Raw genomic sequence first — 23,462 nt, forward strand, 5'->3', positions numbered from 1 at the left:
GAACTCGCTGATATACATGACAAAATATGAAATGTAATGGATACTGGTACTGTATATCACTAAGAGGGGAAGGGAGGGATCCAACAGCCAACAGGGTACACCCCCATTACAATCATTCACAAATAGAAAAGTACCTTGGGTTATGGTTCAAAATGGAAATGGAACTGGAACTTAATGACTAATGTTCTATGGCACTATTCGTTAAGGATAAAAGGTCTCACCCTTCCAGCGGTGGCATGCTTTACCCCTATTAACAACGGTATGGGGACCCTATTATGGAGCATGGCACTGTAATCCACACTGGGAACCAAACGTCTGCTCAGGAATTGCTCTCTATGTATTTTTCTTCCCGCCACCTTAGATGCATTTTTTTTCTTTTTTGTCTTTTGCGTACCCTTCAATTAAAGCATCATATCCAGTTTAAAAAATGAACTGAAAATTAAATATTCTCCGCTGAGTCTCCTGTCTTTCTCTGGCACTTTCATTGTCAGGAGGCCCTGGGGCGAACGTTTGCGTCTTACAAGTGTTTCATTCATTCGTTCGATGTATCTCCCACAAAGGGAATAACAGACACAGATTCAAACCTACGAAACAGCATTATTCCATTCTATACCTCGCGTTTGTTGAACGGACTTCAGTCTGAGGGGCTTTCAGCTAGACCCCGACTGGTTCCCCTTATTGGGTGTATCCTTCCCATCACACTGAAGTGCCCTGGTAGGATCCACATTGAATGCTTCGCACAGTTCTCCTTATTTAGTTATTGGCTTTGCTGCAACAGGCATCTCTGTGATAGAAGCTGATAAAAGAGCCGTGTGCCATTTATGAGAGGACGTCTAGGCGGAATAACAGGACAGAAGAATGCATGAGGAGCATTAGTAACTGCATGGCCTGCAGTGGGGTTTAGCAACTACCTACCTCGTCACTCAGCCTGCTCTGGAAGCACATGTTGTCTTCCTTCTTCAGGACTCCTAAACTCTGTTCCCATGTAAATACACCTACTTTATTTCTGCAAAAAAAACATCTCACCGGAAAACCCATTTTCTTCACGAGATGGAAGTCTATTTTTGTTGCTAGGGACTCCACATCTTAGAGACTTCGCACGATTGCTCTCTGTAAAACGTGAAACTTTGGACTTAATGTGAACACAGGGGTGCAGTTGTTGCTTATCTGCTTGACAGTATTTTGCTCGCCTCTGGAAAACCCAGTGAAAACCCTCCTTTAGGCACTTGCTCCAGAACCATTTCTTTCAGGCTTCACTCTGGTAACCTGTCCCTCCCTAGTCTAATCATGCTAATAATGGAAGGAGAGCTGAAACCACATGTTCATGCCAAATATCACCCACAGAGTACCATCCAAGTGCTTCAGTGAGAAACAAATGAATAATTTGAAGGAAGGCAGTCTCCCTGCTAAAAATGGATCTCATTTAGAGTGTGAGAAATGCAGCGTCCTAGATGGCAAAGCCAGTACCAGCATATCCATGGTGGACAGTCTTTTGATGAACCTTGTGACAATGGAACTGCATCAATATGGCCGACAAAGGAAAGCAAGTACCTCCTACAGGCACCTTTACTGTACAGCACAGCCAGTGACTCCTTGGTGCTCTGGGCCAGAAAAATGTATGACTCTCCCCTCAAGATTGGGAGACAACTTCTTGGGCGTGGGGGCAATTTGTTATGTGAGAATTTTAGATGAACCCTACTGTGAGGCTGTCTTCAGAACTAACATGCAAATGGATAGATTTCAGAGATGTCACCTAATTAAGGGTGGCACCCCCAATGCCATTGCCACTAGCGGCACTGCTATCTGGGACTATCTGTGATGTCCTTAATGTCTTTTTGCACCATAATGGCACCAGCTGGTGCCCTTCCTGCCCTGGTCTGCTACTGAAACCATGGTGGTCCTTTACAGAAACGAATGTGAGAGTGCCCCCACATGATGGCAGACCACTCACAGTGTATATGAGTGATTTGTTATGTGTATTCTGAAGATGGAACCCTATTTTAAGGTTTCATCTGGAGGAAATACTGCCATGTTCTCTTCCAAAGCAGCACCTGCAGTGTGTATATTGGATGTCTAGCCTACCAAATTGCAAATAACCACCTTATTGTGAACTGGCTGAATAATGCAGAGTGAATATCTGTGACTGTCTCTTGTGTGCTTTTACATGAACCTAATCTTATCAAAGGCAGTGCATGTCATACGTTTTTCAAAGTATCTTACTAAATGGCAGAATCAACCGACACAAGAACATTTGCTTATTAGGATGCAGAAGTAGGATACGTTTTTAACGAGTTCTAGGTTTTTAATTTGTGATGCATGGTCTGTAGCCTTACCTCTGTGATACTTGGCTGTTTTTACAGCTGGAGAAACAAACATCATATCTCCGATCATCTCCAAGAAAGCGTCTCTGATTATCAAGGGATCTTCTGTGTCACCCAGATATTCATCAATTACTAAATGCATAAAGTCTGGCATTGAGCCCTGTAAAGATGGAACCAAAGGGACACTTCATGTTTAAGAAAGCTGATGAGTCTGAAAACAGGTTTATTTTACTTGACCCATCCAACTTGAATCTTTAATTTGGTGAAAGAGAATGTATGCAGAGGAAATATAATATCAATGTCTCCACTAATTCAACAATTAAAGTTAATATGAAAATGCATAATGTAACAATTGACAAAATTATATCAGCAAACAGAACATTACCTGTGTTTACAAGTAAGTGAATGGAGTTTAAGGTAGCCATTCTCACGAAGGAAATATACAGTTTGTTGAAACATGTTAAGACTATTCGGTGAGTACAGGACAGAATTACTAATGTTTTCCATGGTTTAAAATATTCATAAAACTGCCTTGAGTCAGAAATTACAGCCTTAAAATAAGCTATTTTAGAATTCTCCTAAGGCAGGACAAAACACTCATAAAAGAGGGCTTTGTTTGTTTGGTTAAGGAGTTTTAAGACTGATATAATCCTGGAATGATAACAAAGCTATTCAGAAAGTCTATAGACATAGTTGATTTAGGAAATGTGTTTTGCCATCATTTGTGTTTGTTCTCTATACCACAGTCACACATTTTAGAGTACCTCCTTCAGTGTTTCAAGATTAATTCCTAAAACCTGTTGTGCAACTAAGATCAATTTAGGAGCTTGTAAATTGACACCTGCAGGTGCCAATGGCAGATCTCCTTCAGGAATCATGAACCACTGATATACACGTCCACCCATGAATACTGTGAAAAATATTTAACAGTGTCTGATTTTCTGTATCTGTAGGCAGATGTGTAAAGTTAGTGGTGAGAACATAACTATTTGCAGTGGAGTTGCAGGGAGTGGCCATAAGGACAGTAATGCACAATCACAAAGACAGACATTTGTATGATTTTACAAAACCTCTCCACTGTTCTCAAGCCCATTTTGTGTTCCTCACTGGAGTTTCAATAAAAGCCTGAGTACATTTGCAAACTGAGGGGCAGATTTATGAAAAGTGGTGCTTCACCTAGTGCAGCGTCACTTTTCTTGCACCCCCCCTAACGCCACCATGTGTGCGCCGTATTTAAAATATTTTATGCTAGTCCAGTGCTTTGCAGGATTAACATAACAAATTATGATGCTAATCCTGGAAAGCCTCCAAAAGCCCATTGTAAGCAATAGGAGCCCCTTTTTAACACCTGCACTTAGCAGGCGTTAAAAAATGGTGATAAAAATGGTGCAAAGGAATCTCATAGATTCCTCTGCGCCATTTTTACACCCCTCCCCTAGCGCCGGAATGCCCCCTTGCATACATTATGCCTGGCACAGGCATAATGTTGCGCAAGGGGTAAGTGGCGCAATGCAAGCATTGCACACTTTGTAAATATGGCACAGCATTTTTGCCCTTCCAATGCCACATTAGCGTAAAAAACTGACGCTAACGTGGCGTTGGAATGGCTCAAGGCCACCATAAATCTGGGCCTGAGTGTAAAAAACACCACAAACCCACCACATTTTTTGAGTGTGTAGGGGAAAGGTTTTTTCGACAAGCAAAAATATATTACGAGACTGAAAAAAAACAAAAAAATGCATTTGCTACGGCAAGTAAAAGCATATCAGTATGAAAATGCATCAATTCTTTTTTTCTTTTTATGGTCCTCAAACAATCACAGTAAAACATATGATACAATGTAAAAGATCACAATTAGTATAAATTAGCAGCTGGATCGCACTCCTTAGTGCTTCTTCACCTAATCATAAGAACCCAAATTGATGAGTCTCTGAGCCACTCACAAAAAGTCAGTTGATCCAGATTATATTTTTGAAAATGTATTGGGAATGTGGTAAACATTATGGAGAATAGAAAGATGAAGGTAGCACTATTTAGTACAGTGATATTAATAAAAGAAATTGCCTTAGCCTATACTTGTTCTTTGACAACTGCAATCCCAGAAGTCCAAAGGTTAGTTAGGTCTTGGGCCAAGCACTATTATCCTATTATATAACAAAAAGGAAAACTCTGGATTTTCTGTTTTATGCTGATCATATTTTTTTAATCCTGCTTGAATCATTCACCACCTATCATTTGCACTGCATATTTTGTTAACTAGTGCGGTTTAGAGAGATTTGTAATAATAAAAACATCTAATTGCCCCAAAGTGTGGTGTGGATATGACATTTTGGAAACTTTAACTACCTTTTGGTATTTCCCTATGCATGTGTAAGATCCTGTATTACTTTAAATGTAAGGATTTAAAAAGGTGTTGGTTAAAACTTGGTGAAATAGGTGCTAGGTGAATGAGCATATATGAGCTCAGATAAATACAAAAATCGATCTGCCTTACATGTTTGTGGTGCCAGCAAAAAGTGTGTGGTATATAAAAAGTGGCTCAGAAAGGATTTTTCAAAATCCGAATGTCCATGTGGGCTTCATCAATATCTCTGAATAGCTTTCTTTGAGTTTTTCTATGCACTTTATTTTGTTAAATACAGTTATCTAGCTGGATCCCAGAAACATATATTTTGTGATAATAGAATAAGAAAATCAGCTAAAGCAAAACAACCATTGATATTATTAATCCTACCTAGTGTAGTAAGAGGTAAGTCTTGTTTGGATATAGACATTTTTTCTCTTAACAAGTTGCTGATGTAAAGTTTTCTACTCAACTCTTTATTTCTTTGTAGTATTCAGCCCCACAATATTGTTGTATCAAGACTAATTTCTAATGCAATGGAAAGTTGTTTTGTCACATTGTTATCTATATTCCAAAAAACATCTGCTTTCTTTTATTTATAGTAGTCTTCGGACCAGATAATGTTCTAAAAATTTGCAGTGTTCTCAAAAATGTTTCCACTGCAAGAGGGAGAGAAGTTAAAACTAAAAGATGAGAAAACCTAATCTATCCTCCTTAAATTATAGTTGGAATCTCCTGATTGTTTCTTAGAATTTTGAGAGTGGTAAAAAATGTTGACTACAATAGTAGAGAAAGGATGTAACCATGTCTAGTTTACCTATCTATTTGACATTTGTTCACTGAACTGACCACTATCAAAAACAAATAGGGGTCTCTCTAAAGAGCTTAACTTTCTTGAAGAAATGGTGTTGGAAATTTAAATCGTGCCATAACATCACATTAATACTCCCAGAAAACTAAAACAAAAAACTTTTCAACATCTACTGTTAAGGCCAGCAGTGCAGTGGAGTTGTAAAGTCTAAACCTGTGCTCTGCTGTGGTTTTACCAATATCATGTTCCTTAAAAAAATCTGCCTCATCAGACTACATAATAGTGGGAAGAATATTTTGCAATGTCTTGGCTAATAGTATGCATACTTCTTGGTATTGTAATTAAGAAGGGAAATAGATTTAAATGACTCACAAAAGGCTAATAAATATTTCTAATTTTTTGCTGGAAGACCACCCATAACAGACATCTTCCCACTCTTTAAACAATGTGAAATTGTTCAAGGGAGATAGGAGCTAATGTTTGAAAGCTTGTTAACGATGGCAGCGTTAGGCGTTCCATAAAGACTTTAAATAATCATTGGTCAAAGTGCTTATTTAATTCAGATGAGCCAAATAGATTTTAGTACCTTATCAAATAAACATCTTTTAATTGCTGCTACCATTTTAAAATATTTCCCTTCATCTGTTATAACTTTCACATGAAATCTATAAATGTTTCCACTGTTTCAAAGCCTTTCTCATTCAGCTTATACATTTTTTCTTGCTTGGCTGCATTCCATCCAGCTTTCTGAGCAAATTTCCATTGGTTCGCTCCTGAATTTCAGTAGTTTTTTGCATGCAGGTGTGTTATATATTTGCAATTGCAGCTTTTTAATTCCTTCAGTCAGTCTTTCTCCTTCCGATCTTTGGTTTTGTGGCTTCTTCACAACATATTTTATTATATTCTATTATAATGCCCTTGATCTATGTTTAAATACATGCCACATCTGGAAAATGGATGTGGATGTGAGACTACAAAATATTTTTGTGTTTGGTGTTTATTTTTTCATGAAATTTAGTATCCTCTATGTATTTTATAGTGCATTATTGAAGGTGGACAACCTGGATCCAGGAGATATTACTAGGGTCTGTGATTAATTTGTACGTAAATACGTGTCAGAGTCCAACTATTTCTCAGGTACCCACTGCAGCTCGACCCAACCACCGCCCGTACCAGCACTGTCAAAGGTGAGTACAAACAACACCTACTAAGGATTCACACTCATGCAAATGTGACAATTTGGACTATTGCAAGTTCCTCAAAGGTATATTGAACTTTTAAACAACCTTCTTTTGTTCTGGCTCAAAGATATGTTGACAGAGACACCATGTGGTAAGGAGTCATGAATAAGTTGCAGAGATTAACAGTTAAGTACAAGTGCTGAGCACCGGCAAACATGGGCACAAATTAAGAACTGTGTGGGGCACTGAAATACATTATTACCATGCTGTGATGAGATAAGTTGTGTGGCTGAAAACCTGTTTTAACGTTTCATAGAATAGTTGTGATAAGCCTAAAAAATAACCAATTTGGAAATAGGAATTGCATTTCTTTGAAAAAACTGTATATTTGGTATCTGAGTTAACTTTCTATAAGGCTCTAACAAATCCAGAATGATTTTAACCCTTTTATAATTTCTTTTAATTTGTGACAAGATTTGAGATATATTTTGTAGAGCAGGCAATATTATAATATGCTAAATTCTAATGTCTCCAACAATATAGGATGATTGTTTTCCTGCTATTTATATCACAATGTTATGATATATCAGTGCCCCCCACACTTCATATTGTCAATACTTTTCCCCCTTCTACATGTGACGTTGTACATTTACCTATTGAATCTCTCTTTGTTATCTAGGCATCATATTGGGTCATTCCCGTGATCACAATGACTAAGGCCCGTATTTATACTATTTTTGCGCCGCATTTGCGTCGTTTTTTGACGCAAAAACGGCGCAAACTTGCAAAATGCCATTGTATTTTGTAGGTTTGCGCTTTTTTTCGTCAAAAAGCGGCGCAAATGCGGCGCTAAAAAAAGTATAAATACGGGCCTAAATATCTTATTGTGGCTTCTAATTTAGAGGCTAAAACAATTGTGGTTCATTCAATCTCTAATAAACAAATACTGCAATTCAGAATGTGTGTTTTTCGTAACAGTAGCATATCACTCTTTGAGTTACGTAAAATCTGGAGCAAAGTTGTATGTTTCCATTTATCATACAACCCATAAACATTTAATGTCCCTATAACCAGAGATTTAAACCTTGCTTCTTTTTAAACTCCAATATGCATAATTAGAATAACTCTTATCCTGCTAGAAAACCTTATATGTTATTCCCCATTTTTTTCCCAATTACACCAAACTGTGCCCAGTCTCTGCACCTTTTCCATCGCTACCCTGTAACACCCCCTCCAACTGTTCATTTTAGCTTCCAGCACCAGTGATCACTTATTCCCTTTTATCAGGTCGATATATAGAGTGTTTGGGATTGGTATTGAATAGTTTTGTGGGTGTTTATAAGTATAGTCTCTACTACAGAATAAGTCTGGAAAAGTATAGAATTATTCTTGATTATGAATAAGGATTCCAGTTTTATGTTTTTACAGATTTTTACAAATGAATACAAACGGACAATAGAGTGTCCGTCTGTGTTTATTTTTAAAAGTGGAAAAATCCAGATGATTGGGGTTGTTTTCAGTGACTCTCTATGCTGTCATTCGTTTATTTTAAGGCAATACCTGTACATATTGACAGCAAAGGGAGTCTAAAAACAAGATGTTATTTCCTCAAAAATACCTAATCTCAACATGTGTTTATGTTAGAATGTTAATAGTTTCATTTAGGTATATTATATTTGGCTTTGTGATGTGCTAAAAATAGAAGGGCACCAAAGTATAAAGGTGCATTTCTCAGTTAAATATATGCATATATAAAAGTTACAACTTAAGTTGTTCACAAAACACACCTAGGGCTTCATTACCAGCTTGTCAGTGTGATAGTAAGACCGCCACGGTGGCGGGTGACAAACGACTGCCATGTTAGTGGTAATTTGACTGCTGTATTACGAGTCACACAATGAAGAATGCCAAAAAACAGCCAAAAATCCAATACCACCAGGACACTGAAGGACAGACAAAAGGCGGTCCCACCACCAGCACCACCAGACCGACAAAATACCACCCAACAGATTACGAGCCATAAATCACCACAGCAGTTCTTCCATGGTGGAAAACCATAGGCAGACTGACAGCCGACAGAGCCCACATCAGTCAGAACACCACACCACATTGGACAGTTTGAATCCCCCACACCTGACACACATACACACACCAGCCACACCTACTCACTGCATTATATAATACACCCCTACACAACTCACAATCCTTTGCAAACAGAACACCAAACACATATTCAGACAAGTCAATAAGCTAGCTATAGCACTTATACACCACAGACACACATAAACATCTCACTCAGCACACACTCCACATCAGCACAACTAACACAATACACACAAAACTGACACACACAATCCACAACAGCCGTCACCCCCTCACAACACAGCACCCACACCACACCAATTACCCAACACTCCAGTGTTACACTCACAACACCACCACAAACCATCCACACAACCACAACCATGTCCCCACAAAACACCCAGGTTTCACTGATGACGAGTTGAGGGTTATGGTGGATGACATTGTCAGGACAGAGCCACAACTGTTTGGAGCACAGGTCCAACATATATCGATTGCCCAGGAAATGGAGTAGTGTCAAAGGATAATCGACAAGGTGAATTCTGTAGTCATCCACGCACAAGAGAGGACATCAGGAAGATGTGGAACGGCTTATGGGGGAAGGAGCATTCCATGCCATCTAGGCACCAGATAACAATGAAGACAACTGGCGGTGGGCCCTCACCTCCTCCGTGTAGGAGGCTGGCCTGGCTTATAGTGGGTACCTTGTGGTACTTACACCCTGTGCCAGGTCCAGTTATCCCTTATTAGTAGATTAGAGGTGTTCTAGCAGCTTAGGCTGATAGAGGTAGCTATAGCAGAGCAGGTTAGGCTGAACTAGGAGACATACAAAGCTTCTACTACACCACTTATATCACTTAGCACTATATCATAAGAAACACAATACTCAGAGTTACTAAAAATAAAGGTACTTTATTTTAGTAACAATATGCCAAAAGTATCTCAGAGGATATAGGGGGTTATTCCAACTTTGGAGGAGGTGTTAATCCGTCCTAAAAGTGACGGAAAAGTGATGGATTTACCACCAGCCGTATTACGAGTCCATTATATCCTATGGAACTCGTAATACGGCTGGTGGTATATCCGTCACTTTACCGTCACTTTTGGGACGGATTAACACCTCCTCCAAAGTTGGAATAACCCCCATAGTCCCTTAGGAGGTAAGTAAAATACACCAAATATATACACAAACCAAAATCAGTAAACAGAAAAGAAGTGTAAACACTGTAGAACACAATAGAATGCAATAGGGGACAATAGGCCTAGAGGCAACACAAACCAAATACTCCAAAAGTGAAATGCGAACCACGAATGCACCCCAGGCCTAGTGTAGTGTGTAGAGGGTCACTAGGAGTGTAAGAAAACATTAAGGGTGTCCAAGATACCCCACTCCAAGACCCTGAAACGTAGGAGTAAAGTTACCCTACTACCCCAGAAAGACAGTAAAGTCGAGATAGGGGATTCTGCAAAGACAACAACTGACTGCAAAGCACTGAAGATGGATTCCTGGACCTGAGGACCTGCAAAGGAAGGGTACCAAGTCCAAGAGTCACGCAAGTGTCCGGGGGGGGCAGAAGCCCACTAAACCCCGGATGAAGGTGCAAAAGGGCTGCCTCTGGGTGGAAGAAGCCAAAGACTCTGCAACAACGGAAGGTGCCAGGAACTTCTCCTTTGGTCAGAAGATGTCCCACGGTGTGCTGGAGGATATAGAGCTGTTTCCAAGCAGAAAGACCACAAACAAGCCTTGCTAGCTGCAAGAGTTGCAGTTGAGGATTTTGGGAGCTGCTAGGGCCCAGAAAGGACCAGGAGGTCGCCTCTTGGAGGAGGAGACAGATGGGGCGCTCAGCAATAGAGAGAGACTATGCAGAAGCAGGCAGCACCCGCAAAAGCACCCAAACAGGCATTCAGAAGATCTGAGCATGGCAGTCATTTCACCACAATAAAAGAGGGTCCCATGAAGTCAGAGTCCAACTGAGCGAGATGGGTAATGCAGGACGGAGTGCTGGGGACCTGGGCTATGCTGTGCATGAAGGAAGTCTTGCAAAAGTGCACAGAAGCCCTAGCAGCTGCAGTTCATGCAGTACACAGGATTACCGTCTGGCGTGGGCAGGCAAGGACTTACCTCCACCAAATTTGGACAGAAGGGCCACTGGACTGTCGGGGACACTTGGGTCCAGCTCCTGTGTTCCAGGGACCATGCTCATCAAGATGAGAAAGAACCCAGAGGACCCGTGATGCAGAAGTTTGGTGCCAGCGTTAGCAGGGGGAAGATTCCGTTGACCCACAGGAGCTTTCTTCTTGGCTTCCAGTGCAGGGTGAAGGCAGACAGCCCTCAGAGAATGCACCACCAGGAAACAGTCGAGAAAGCCGGCAGGATGAGGCGCTACAATGTTGCTGGCAGTCTTCTTGCTACTTTGTTGCGGTTTTGCAGGCGTCCTGGAGCAGTCAGCGGTCGATCCTTGACAGAATTCGAAGAGAGCAGTGCAGAGGAACTCTGGTGAGCTTTTGCATTCCTTATCTGATGAGAACCCCACAGGAGAGACCCTAAATAGCCCTCAGAGGAGGATTGGATACAGAGAGAGGTAAGCACCTATCAGGAGGGGTTTCTGATGTCACCTGCTGGCACTGGCCACTCAGAGGTCTCCATTGTGCCCCCACACCTCTACATTCAAGATGGCAGAGGTCTGGGATACACTGGAGGAGGTCTGGGCACCTCCCCTGGGGAGGTGCTAGTCAGGGGAGTGGTCACTCCCCTTTCCTTTGTCCACTTTCGTGCCAGAGCAGGGCTGGTGGGATCCCTGAATCGGTGTAGACTGGCTTATGCAAGGAGGGCACCATCTGTGCCCTTCAAAGCATTTCCAGAGGCCAGGAGAGGCTACTCCTCTCAGGCCCTTAACACCTATTTCCAAATGGAGAGTGCGTAACACCCTCTCTCAGAGGAAATCCTTTGTTCTATCTTCCTGGGACTGGGCTGCCCAGGCCCCAGGGGGGCAGAAACCTGTCTGTGGGTTGGCATCAGCGGTAGCTGCAGAAAAAACCCCAGAGAGTTAGTTTGGCCGTAGCAGGGCTCTATGCCGGAGCCCTAGGGATGCATGGAATTGTCCCCCCCCCAATACCAGAATGGTATTGGGGTGACAATTCCATGATCCTAGACATGTTATATGGCCATGTTCGGAGTTACCATTGTGAAGCTACATATAGGTATTGACCTATATGTAGTTCACGCATGCAATGGTGTCCCCGCACTCACAAAGTCCGGGGAATTAGCCCTGAACTATGTGGGGGCACCTTTGCTAGTGCAAGGGTGCCCTCACACTTAGTAACTTTGCACCTAACCTTCATCAAGCGAAGGGTAGACAATTAGGTGACTTATAGGTGCAGTGAAAATGGCTGTGACATAATGAGTGCGTTATTTCACTCAGGCTGCAATGGCAGTCCTGTGTAAAGGTTTGTATGAGCTCCCTATGGGTGGCAAAAAGAAATACTGTAGCCCATATGGATCTCCTGGAACGCCAATACCCTGGGTACCTAGGTACAATATACTAGGGAATTATAAGGGTGTTGCAGTATGCCAATTGAAATTGGTAAAAGTGGTCAATAGCCCATAGTGACAAATTTAAAAGCAAATAAAGCATGAGCACTGAGGTTCTGATTAGCAGAGTCTCTGTGACACAGTTAGGCACTACACAGGTATGCACATTCAGGCCACTAACTACGAGCACTGGCGTTCTGGCTGGCAGGATCCCAGTAAGACAGGCAAAAACATACTGACATACATGTAAAATTGGGGGTAACATGCCAAGAAAGATGGTACTTTCTTACAATGCAGTATGCCTCATCGTTAGGATGTGTGATTATGTGTTTTCGTCTTCTGGTGTTGTTACATTGTGTTCTATGCATGATTTGTCAAGTGGAGGTGTGTATTCTGGGTGCTTAACTGAGCTTTTGTGGTGCTGCGGTTGTGGTGTAGTTGTGTTGTTTGGTGGTGGTGTGTGTTATTTTGTGTGACTGTGCCAACGCTGTATATCTGGGGGTTGGTGTGTGTCTTCCAGTCGTGTGTGATGGCAGCAGTGTGTGTGTTATGTATCTGCATGTGTGTATGTAGCTTTGTGTGTGTGAGCGTGTCAAGGTGAGGTTACGTGTGTGGTTCACCCTCACCACTTGTTCCTGATGTGCATGTTGTGCATGCGTAGGTACTTTGGCTTTTTGCCACAGTGACAGGTAAGTGTGTGTACTCACGGTTGCTGTCGTCATCTCTGGTTCTGGAGTCGTTGGACGAGCAGGAGCAACGGGAAGACGTGTAATTCTGGTTCCATGGCGCCTCCGGACAGGTATGGCTTCCTGACAGTGTCTCCTTTTATACTGTTGGTTTCCGCCAGGGTTTCTGTGGTGGTGCAACCGTGAAGGAAACCTTGGCGGTGTGCTGCCTCTTAATATGTGCAATGGAAACATGGTCTCTGCCTGCCTGCAGGTGGCTACCGTCGATCGTGGTGGCCTGACCGCACTGGCGGTGGTTTGGCTGTATTCTGCTGGGAAAACCGTAATGGTCATAATTTGGCTGTCTTCTCTGCCAGCCTGTTGGCAGTATGACCGCAACCACCAACATGGCTGTCCTGAGACTGGCAAACTTGTAATGACCCCTATAATCTGGATAAATATAGCTAAAATTGCAAAAAAAAAATATGCATTCTCTCTAAGAATCATTTATTTCAATTAAATGAATATTTTTTCTAAGAAAGTAATTCTCAATCATTCAATATTAGATTCAGGAATGTATTTGTATCTTCAGAATCTCTAATGCATTTGAATGCTTTTTAACAGGATTGTTAAGAAGTTGGAATCTTAACCATTTCCCCACTAGTGCCATTCCCTTTTTCTGACGTTTGAGGCACTTCTTGCTTTAACCTTTATGACTTTGTCCCTCAAAAGGCATTGAAGCTAGAATGTAACACAAAAGTCACTATATTAACCTATGCTTAACCCTCTGATAGCTTGGCACAAAGCAGTCAGGCTTAACATGGAGGCAATGCGTAAAATATTCTTCTAAAACACAGTAATCAAATAAAAACAGAAACACAAGAAAATTCCAAACTAATTTATAAGAATTGATTCATTTTTAACATCCAAAAAACCCAGTAAAAAACCCAATCTGGAAAAACAGAGATGATATTATTGTTTAACGTTTTTTGCAAAAAAAATAGCCCAAAAGCACAAAGTCCCAGCCTTGGGTAGCTGATCATACTAGATAAGGAAAGGTTCAGGTTGACCACACTGTGGAGCACAGGTCGCATACAAGGAATACATTAGTCCCGCTGAAGTGTCACCCTCTCAAGTCTGTGGCAAAGGGTGCCATTTGGGTTAGTGGCTGTCAAGAGGCTATTGGAGGGGCATCAAGTGGAGTGTCGCTGACAGTCATTACAGTAGCATAACGAGCCGGTCATCTCTGGTTGACCATTAAGGATGGTTGCTCTCGATGCAAAGTGCAGGTTTTGTATTGCCAGTCACTGCAGACGGTCAGTGAGAAAGTGATAAGCAGATCCGCTGGAGCTTTCCATTGGTGGTCGTCGCAGTCAGTTGATTCGCTGCATAAAGAGGTCACAAGGAGTCCAAACATTAGGATTCTCTTCTCTTACTGAGGGGGAGTTCACAATCATGCCGGCCAAGGGTCCAGTACCTGTGGGCACCACATTAGGACCAGGTCTCACTCCATCAGAGGCCAGCATCAGGGCTCAGGCATATCCAGGCAAGCCATGTTGGCACTGGTCAGCTGAGCAATTGCAAGAAGGCCTCTGGAAGCTTGTTGTATCCCTAGAGCTCACACTTGAGGTCAGACAACTGACCCTAAGAGTGACTCTTGGTAGCCTGAGATCAAGGGAAGCAGGCCCAATATGTTTTAAGACAGCTAAGCATCCCTTCTAGCAGTAGGGCAGTCCTTCTAGCACCAGGGTAGCCCTTCTTCTCAATTTTCCTATGGTCCTGGCTTGTTGTTATGGTGGGTTCTGAAGGTCTAATTTTAAGGATCGAGTGCCCTGGCCCCTGTCTGTGGGCTTTTATCCATGCCCATGTCATGCCCATCGGTTTGGTTGGTTTGTGGGCTTGCCTTTTAAAATTTGCTTGATTTCATTAGTGAAAGGCATGCATATGTCATGCCTTTTCCAATGTCTAGTCCCCCTCGAGAGCACCGGTAAACTACTGAAAACATACGAGGCTCTGTGTTTTCCGTATGGTTCCTCAACTACTTTTTCTTTTTATTTCCTATGCAGCGCCATCTCGCTGGGCAGTAGTCGAGCACTTTGCATGACATTGACCCTGTTACATGGATGATTGCCCTTTTGCCGGTTACATGGATAATTGCACTTTTGCCGATATGTTTGACTGCAAGAGAACTTCTGTTTCCTTTTGTGTGTCTCCTTCACGCTCATGGCGGCCGGTGGCTCGCTTATGTGAAACTGTTTTACTTTCATTTTCAGTTTATGTGGCAAGAAAAATCCAGTTAGGAGTTTACAACGCTAATAGCTCTAACTCAAACAAATGCGAGACACATGGCATTGCAAATGCTTGTTATATTTGTTCCCAGTTTTTCTTTGGGAGAATTCCACTACCATCCCTCAAAACTGGTTCTGGCCAGTTCTTCCTTTGGTCCTGGCTCTAAATTGTATAGGGTGACAAAGGCAGGGCAGGACTAGTTTCAGGGTCCTTTGTGTGTGCTGCAGGTGGAGTCCTTTGAAATGTAATCATGGCAGGGTTCAAATCATCCCAGTCATGCTGTCAAGAAGACTTTCTCTCCTTACAAGTAGGCTCTCTTTGTCTCACTGTCTAGAAGCAACACCCAACCCACAACATCAGCGCCCTTCACAGCTGTGTGGCCAAGGACACTGGAAGGAAGGCTCAGTTGTTTGAGGAGAAAAATTGCATCTTTCTGATTGCAACCTAAATTCTGATTTCACAATTGAAGAGGATTTTTATTTAAAATGAATTTGAGCATAAACTTTTCTCTATCTGCTCCCAAATTGACGTTACACATATTAAATGTAATAGGATAAACCATAATTAGTCTATCAGGGGGATATGCCTTATAACAGTGAAAAGTCTTTTTTCTGAGTTCCTCATTTCGAGAACATGTAAGCTTAAATACACATGCCTTACTTTTTAAATACCCTGCACCCTGCCCTGTGAGGCTTTGGGACCTCTGTTAGGGGTGACTTCTAAGTAATGAGGAAGAAGGTTGAGGCCTGGGAAAAGATGTATTTTGCTAGGTTCAAAAGGCAGTTTAAAACTGCACTACAGGCTGCAGTGGCAGCCCTGAGACATGTTTTACAATGCTACTTTAGTGGCTGGCACATTCCGTGCTGCAGGGGTGAAGTAGACTTATACCAACAACAAGTTCAGCAAAGTAAGGGAGTGAAGGCAAAAATGTGGGAGATAACACATCACAGATGACATGTCTAACAATAGCAAAAAATGTTCTTGTTTTGAAAATTGGAAGAAAGTGCTGTGAAGAAAGTGTGTTTTTTTAAAAAAATTGTACCAATAAAGATTTATTGTGCTGAGATTGTCAGCTTTCAGAAACATGCAGAGTTGTAAAGAACAACCAACAACATTTATTTCACCAGTTTCTCTAATCTTTTAAGTGGCAGTCAATCTTTCCTTTTTTTGTGGGAAAACATTTGAAACCTCATGGGTGAAACTGGAAAGCTGTACATTTCTGAGAAGCTGACAAGCTATAATTGAAATATTTATAATATATATAAATAGGAAAAAACTGAAATAGGTGACACTGTTTTCATGTGTAATCTTTTGCCCTGATCTTTGATTTTCAAAAGTAATATACTGTTATGCCCATATGTTCTTTCTGGTTGCAGGAATATATAGGGTTTGCTGGGTACCCAAAAACATGAAATAGCAGCCAAAGCCAACAACTGAGCTGCAGTGCATAATGATATTTCACTGTATAGTCATCATGTATCAATTCGCATGTTAAACTCTAATGAATAAAGAATAGGTATGACCTGTTAGAACATGCTCTGTTTGGATGGTCAGCCCCACACTTTTTGATCTAGATGCTGTTATTTATTACTCTGAAAGTGCACTGGAATCTGCTAGCCAGGCCCCAGTGTCAGTGCTCTCTCACTAAATTGGTATATGTCAATTGGTATCCCGAATTGGCAAGCACTTTAACACCCCCTTATGAGTCCCTACTATATGGTACTAGTGGTATCTAGGGATTGGGTGTTAAAGGGGTCACCAGAGCTGAATCACTGGTTGTGCCACCCTGAGTGATACAAGTAAACTACTGACAGTATGCCAGCCATTGCAGACTGCAGGAGCAGCATAAACGTCTCAAACTCGAATGTGCACACACCATGTGTGGCACAACCATGGCACTATCTTTAATATATGTCAGTCACCCCTAAAGAAGGCCTCCTGAGCCCAGAAGGCAGGGTGCATTGTATTAAAGGTGTGGACATGTAAGTGCAAGCTTATATGACCCTATAGTGGCCTTTTCCATGCTATAAGTGAAAGGCAGTCCTTAGGTTACCATTGGCTGATACTTCGTATCAAACAATGTGCCTTCTCACCCATGCCATGACCTTTGTGGGTGATCTGGCCTTGCACCCAATGGCAGCCTTAGAGGTTGCTCACCTTGTTGCCATTTTTCCTGTGCTCTGGCTGCCAGCCAGCTGCAGCCAAGACAGCATTCTGCTCCCCTGGGCAGAAGTATGAACACTTCCTGGAGTCAGGGCAAAGGCCTACATGGGAAGGAAGTCACATCTCCCTCCCAGAAAGGATAGTGAATTGGCACATCAAGGCGGTGCGCTTCAAAGGGGACACCACCTCTGATATGCAAGCAGGCTGTCCTCCAGTGGCAGACAAAGCAACACTCCTAGTCTCAGGCACATTTGCACCCAGGCAGGTGGGAAAATTAGTTAGTCAGGAGGCATACACCCACAGAATGCTATCCACACCTCTAGGGTGGGTACCTGGTCTGTAGAGTTGAGGAAGACTCCTGCCCCATCTTGGAAAGTGGTAAAATAGAGGGTGCAAGGTATAAAAGGTGCAACAGCCCACCAGATGCGGTCCTCTCAAGGGCAGATTAGATGCAAGGGTTAGTTGCCCATTGGCTACTTGCACGAACACCCCTAACACTCCTAAATCTAGGATTTAATTTGCACCCCAGCACCAGAACCTCAGATCTGCAACAACTTGCGAAGAAAGGACAGAAGGAGACCCGCATCGATGACAACAGAAACCTGCACAAACAAAAGTGTGATACTTTAAACCTGTAGAAACCTTTCTGAAACTGCTCAACTGTGACTTGTACTGGACCAAAGTTCAATTCCCCCAGCAAGAGGAAACCCTTTGTGTGCAGAGGCAAGACCTGACCAGACTCCCTTGGACTAATGGGACTAGACCCCTGCACAGTGGAGGTAAAAAGCACCTACTGAAACCAAAGAAGCACTGGCCATCGGGCCCTCTGAGGGATCACCCAAAGCAAGTGGTCCAGTGCATTGTGGGAATTGTAGTCCAGCTCTCCACCAAGTTACAGCTAGCTTCTGGTTAGACCTGACAGCCTTAGGGTGGTCACCCCTAACTATCTGCCTTCCTCCCTCCACTTTTGAGATACTGTTTTTGCTGTGCACTTTACCACAGCTAACAAGTGCTAAAGAGCATATGCTCTCTCCCGTTAAACATGGTAACAATGGATCACACCCAATTGGGCTAATTTAATTTACTTATAAGTCCCTAGTAGAGTGCACTATATGTGCCAAAGACTGTAGATTAAAAGCTACTAGTGGGCCGCAGCACTGATTGTGCCACCCACTTAAGTAGCCCCTTAACCTTGTGTCAGGCCTGCCATTGCAAGGCCTGTGTGTGCAGTTTTACTGCCAATTCAACTTGGCATTTAAATGTACTTGCTAAGCCTAAAACTCCCCTTTCTCTACATATGTCACCCCTAAGGTGTGCCCTTGGTAACCCCTAGGGCAGGGTGCTGTGTAGGTAAAAGGCAGGACATGTACCTGTGTAGTTTACATGTCTTGGTAGTGTAAAACTTATAAATTCATTTTTACACTACTGTGAGGCCTGCTCCCTTCATTGGCTAACATTGGGGCTGCCCTCATACATTGTTTGTGGTAGCTGCTGATCTGAAAGGAGTAGAAAGGTCATATTTAGTACGGCCAGAATGGTAAAACAAAATCCTGCTGACTGGTGAAGTTGGATTTAATATTACTATTGTAGAAATGCCATTTTTAGAAAGTGAGCATTTCTCTGCACTTAAATCTTTCTGTGCCTTACAATCCACGTCTGGCTGGGTTTAGTTGACAGCTCCTTGTGCATTCACTCAGACACACCCCACACACAGGATACTCAGCCTCACTTGTATACATCTGCATTTTGAATGGGTCTTCCTGGGCTGGGAGGGTGGAGGGCCTGCTCTCACACAAAGCACTGCCACACCCTCTACTGGGACCCTGGCAGGCAGGATTGAACTGAAAGGGACCTGGTGCACTTCTAAGCCACTCTTTGAAGTCTCCCCTACTTCTATTTCAAAGGCACATTTGGGTATAAAAACATGGCCTCTCCCCTGCCAACTCAGACACTTCCTAGAGAAGATACCTGAACCAGAACCTGCACCCTGACAAGAAGAACTGCCTGGCTGCCCAAAGGACTCACCTGACTGCTTTCTGGAGAGGACTGCTGCCTTGCTGTTGCCCTGCTGTCTTGCTGCTCTCTTTCTGTGCTGCAGCAGTGCTCTCCAAGGACTTGGATAGAGCTTGCCTCCTGTTCACTGAAGTCTCAGGACCAAAAAGACTTCTCTCCTGCAGCTGAAATCCCCATGCGGTGAAAATCCAACGCACAGCCTGCTTAAGGTGAAAAATTCACTGCACGCCGAGACCGGAACGACGCAGCCCTGACTTAGTGACAGAAGAGAGACTCAGCTCCAGCGACGTGACAGAAACTTCGATGCACAGCCCTACTAGATCATTGCAAGCCGACTCAGAATGATGCTGCCCGACTTCCTGAGAAGAATTGATGCAGCGGCTGCCGTGCAGAAGAAAATTCCACGCTTTGCTACCGGAATCGGCGCAGCCCCTGTGACTTCGCTCCGCAAGGCCAGGATTCCACGCATCATCCCCGGAGCATCTGATAACCCTGCAATCCAAAGAGGATCCAAGTCCGCGCGCCGGAAATCGACGCAACGTCTTCCCCGCATCGAAAATAATGACACAAGTCCGTGTGCGAAGGGGCGAAACCGATGCACACTCACTGTTTTCCACGCACCTCCTCCTCTGTGGTCCCTTGCGAGGATTTTTCAATGCAAACCAGGTACTTTGCCCTGCAAGAGACACTAGTTGTTTCTAGGAGAACTTAAGACACTTTGTATTGCTTTTACAGTAATATTTCTACCCTAAGACACTTGATATTACTTTCAGTGATATTCCTACATTTGCTTATTTCATCTTTAATTGTTTTGACCTGCATTTATCCAGATAAATATATGTTTTTCTAAACACTGAATGGTGTATTTTGTGGTGTTATATTGTGGTATTGTATGATTTATTGCACAAATACTTTACACGTTGCCTTCTAAGTTAAGCCTGACTGCTCAGTGCCAAGCTACCAGAGGGTGAGCACAGGATAATTTGGATTTTGCGTGACTTACCCTGACTAGAGTGAGGGTCCTTGCTTGGACAGGGGGTAACCTACTCCTTACTATTGCCTAGGCTTCTTTGTGGCTAGTGGGGTCATCACCACCTTTACTCAAAGCTACAACTCAAAGGGCACACCGCAACACCTGCATCTGCGACACCGGTAGCTCTCTTGTCGAGGTTTTGCATCTGTGTCCTCGCCTGCACTGTCACAGATGTAAAGCCAGCAACAGCAGCTGCCTTTCGGCACGACGGATAGGCAAGCACACATCTGCACCCGAGACACCCGAGCAAGGTGGAGTTGTTCTGACTGGTAAATCCTGGTGCCCACATGAGCTTAACCCCCACTGGGCTCCCACAAACTTGAATTGCAAGGGACCGAGTGTCACAAGTACTATTTTTACAAACTCGCGGCTCCCGCATTCAGCACAAAGGACAGCCAGGGCACCTCTGCACCCAGGCCTCATGAGCCATGGAAAGTTGCATGACCTTAATTACAAATGGGCTCCTCTGAACTCACACCATAAGTGGCCGAGTGTCGCTAGTGATTCTGCCCAATGACTGCAATGGTAAAGGTTTGACAGCTTTAACTATATTGAATTATTTTTCAATTGAAAATTCCATAACTCCAGTTATGCATATCTGACTTACTTTGTTTTGCTGTCTAAATTCATATAAAAATCGGCTTTATTTTTTATAAACTGGTGTTGGTTTTCTTTCGAGTCATGGCAATTAATTATTGTCCATGTTGGTACTCTGAAATGCTTAACACATGTTCTAGTAAAGCCTGACTGCTCTTTCTCACACTACCAGGACTGAGTTAAGGATTTTATTATTGTGAATCCAAGGCCATCTTTGGGATATTGTGGGAGTATTACATAGTGAATGCTAACCAGCATCACTGCATAATACTCCAATTTCCTACATGAATAAAGTGATTTCAGAAATGTGTCCTACGTACTGAGTTCATCAGGAATAGTGGTCACTAGTAAAATTCTGATTTTTGGATCGCTCATTCTGCTGTGATCCAGAGGGCATTTTGCAAAGTGTGTACATTGGCTTATGTTTGGAAGCCAAAAATAGAGATCATTGAATTGATAATAAAGAATTGTCCAATATTCTGTATTTCCACACTTTTTTCAATAAAAAATGGTATCCCAATTGGATAGCTGGACTTATCACCCATGACCCCAACCAGTGAAAACTTGGTCCGTGTGAAGTCAATGTGGTGTCAATGATGTTGTCACATGGTTGCAGTTTTGGTCAGGAGAGGTTTGAGAACACAGGGTGGTAAGACTTTGGTGAATGGCTTGAAGTTGCATAAATATGGGGAAAATAGCTGACCTATTCTACACAACAAATTTGTTGGGATCCATACAATTCATTACAACTTGAACTCAACCTGAGTCCAGTTTTCAATAAATGCCTAGGCTTAGTAGGATTCCTTGGCTGCAGGCTGTTCCAGAACCTAAATATTGCAGCCCTCCACCAAGGCAAATGAGGAGAAATTATAATCCATGATATCTAGTGGGTTTTCTGCCCTCACCTACCCTCAGGAAGGGGTGGAGATTGGCGCAGAAACCTGAATCAGCCTTCAAGCAGGGCAGACAATCTGCTGTACTTTTTAGCAGTGGGGTCAGGCCCAATGCCTGGTAAAGTAATCCCCAACCTTTTTTTTGTAAAATAAAAACAAACAATTATAGTAGTAATCCGTTGTGTCTGCTAGGCTTTCTACACTCTGTGGGCTAAGGTTATGGTCGGTAAAACCCTTAATCAGTCCCATGGGTGGGGGGTGAAGAAAAACTACTGGGTTGGGGATTCAACTAGATGCCTCGGTGGGCTGTCACAACACCCTTTTTGGCACTCAAGACTAATTTCTGGTGTCTAATGTGCTTCCTGCCCACCTGACAGCAGCAGACTCAGCGCAACACCACCAACCAGCCACCTATGGGGGGGGCAGAAACACTTTTGGAATCTTTAGGGTTGTGGGCCACCCCAGCCCATACTTTATTTTTAATACAAACAATTTCTGATATCTAGTAAGTTTTCTGCTCCCCTGGGAGCCATCCATCCCATTTTATTTCAATTAAAAACATGATCCCTGCTATCTAGTAGCTCTCCACACCTGCCATCGGAAAGATCGCTGGGACCTTTAGAGATGGGAATAAGACCATGAGTCTGGTAGGCTGTCCCCAACTCATTTTTATTTAAATATTCCCAGTGCCTATTGGGATCTTTGCTCCCCCTGCATTAGATGTCAGGAAGAAAATGGGGGCATTCTCCATACAGTATTGTCATGTAGGGCAATTTAAAGACTCTGGACACTGGTAGAGAAGGAATTCAGAATCACACTAGGACACTCATCTCTCTCACATCCTAGATTGCACTTGTAAATATCAAGGAAAATGTGGGAAATAACCTACAAGAGGGGACTTTGATTGGTTTGGAACTCTTATTAACAAACAGGGCATTGCTCTAAACTGGAGACAACGGAAAGTTCCCCTTGGGAGGTGGGCCTTTACCTTGGTCCTAAGCAGACTGTGAGAAGTAGTCATTTACACTGGTTGGGATGTCTCCTAAAGCATGGGAAAAAATGGGAACACTGGGACAGTGCCAAGCCATACCTGAAGCGATGAGTTAGAAGACATCCTGTAACTGTGGTGTGATATTCAGTGTATGAATACCATGGAATCATGTTCCTTGGTAAGTTTATGTGTGGTGCAGTATTCCTGTCTTTTACTGATTTATATGTTTATGCAATAACACCACCAGTAAAATGCTTAATTAAAAAGAATAACATTTGCTCACCCCTGTGTACGCAGCAAAACCTGTGCAAAATAATTTGTAGAAAATGCTAATTATTTAAGGCATACTTGCACTCTGTAAGGGCACCTTATCAAAGGGAAGATCGCCATGTACACAGACCTGCCTGTAATGTACAAACCTGCTAAATTTCATTTTGGAAAAAAATACTTTAAAGGTCTCATTTAGGGCTTGGCGCAGCGGGAGGATGGCTGAAAAACCAATGTTCTCTCACCACGCCAAACCTGTGATTCCTTGCTCTTTTTACAG

The 23,462-nt window shown here is 42.8% G+C and overlaps 1 protein-coding gene across 2 annotated transcripts in view; it reads right to left on the reverse strand.

The window, feature by feature from the left end:
* LOC138267781 (fatty acyl-CoA hydrolase precursor, medium chain-like) overlaps window positions 1-23,462 on the reverse strand; it is a 247,890-nt gene that overhangs the window by 42,685 nt on the left and 181,743 nt on the right. For both annotated transcript variants that reach the window (XM_069216980.1, XM_069216981.1), the window contains one exon: window positions 2,334-2,481. In XM_069216980.1, coding sequence (XP_069073081.1) covers window positions 2,334-2,481 — 148 coding nt within the window. The remainder of the gene's footprint in view (window positions 1-2,333; window positions 2,482-23,462) is intronic.

Source organism: Pleurodeles waltl, chromosome 12 (assembly GCF_031143425.1).
Source record: "Pleurodeles waltl isolate 20211129_DDA chromosome 12, aPleWal1.hap1.20221129, whole genome shotgun sequence".
Taxonomy (NCBI): Eukaryota; Metazoa; Chordata; class Amphibia; order Caudata; family Salamandridae; genus Pleurodeles; species Pleurodeles waltl.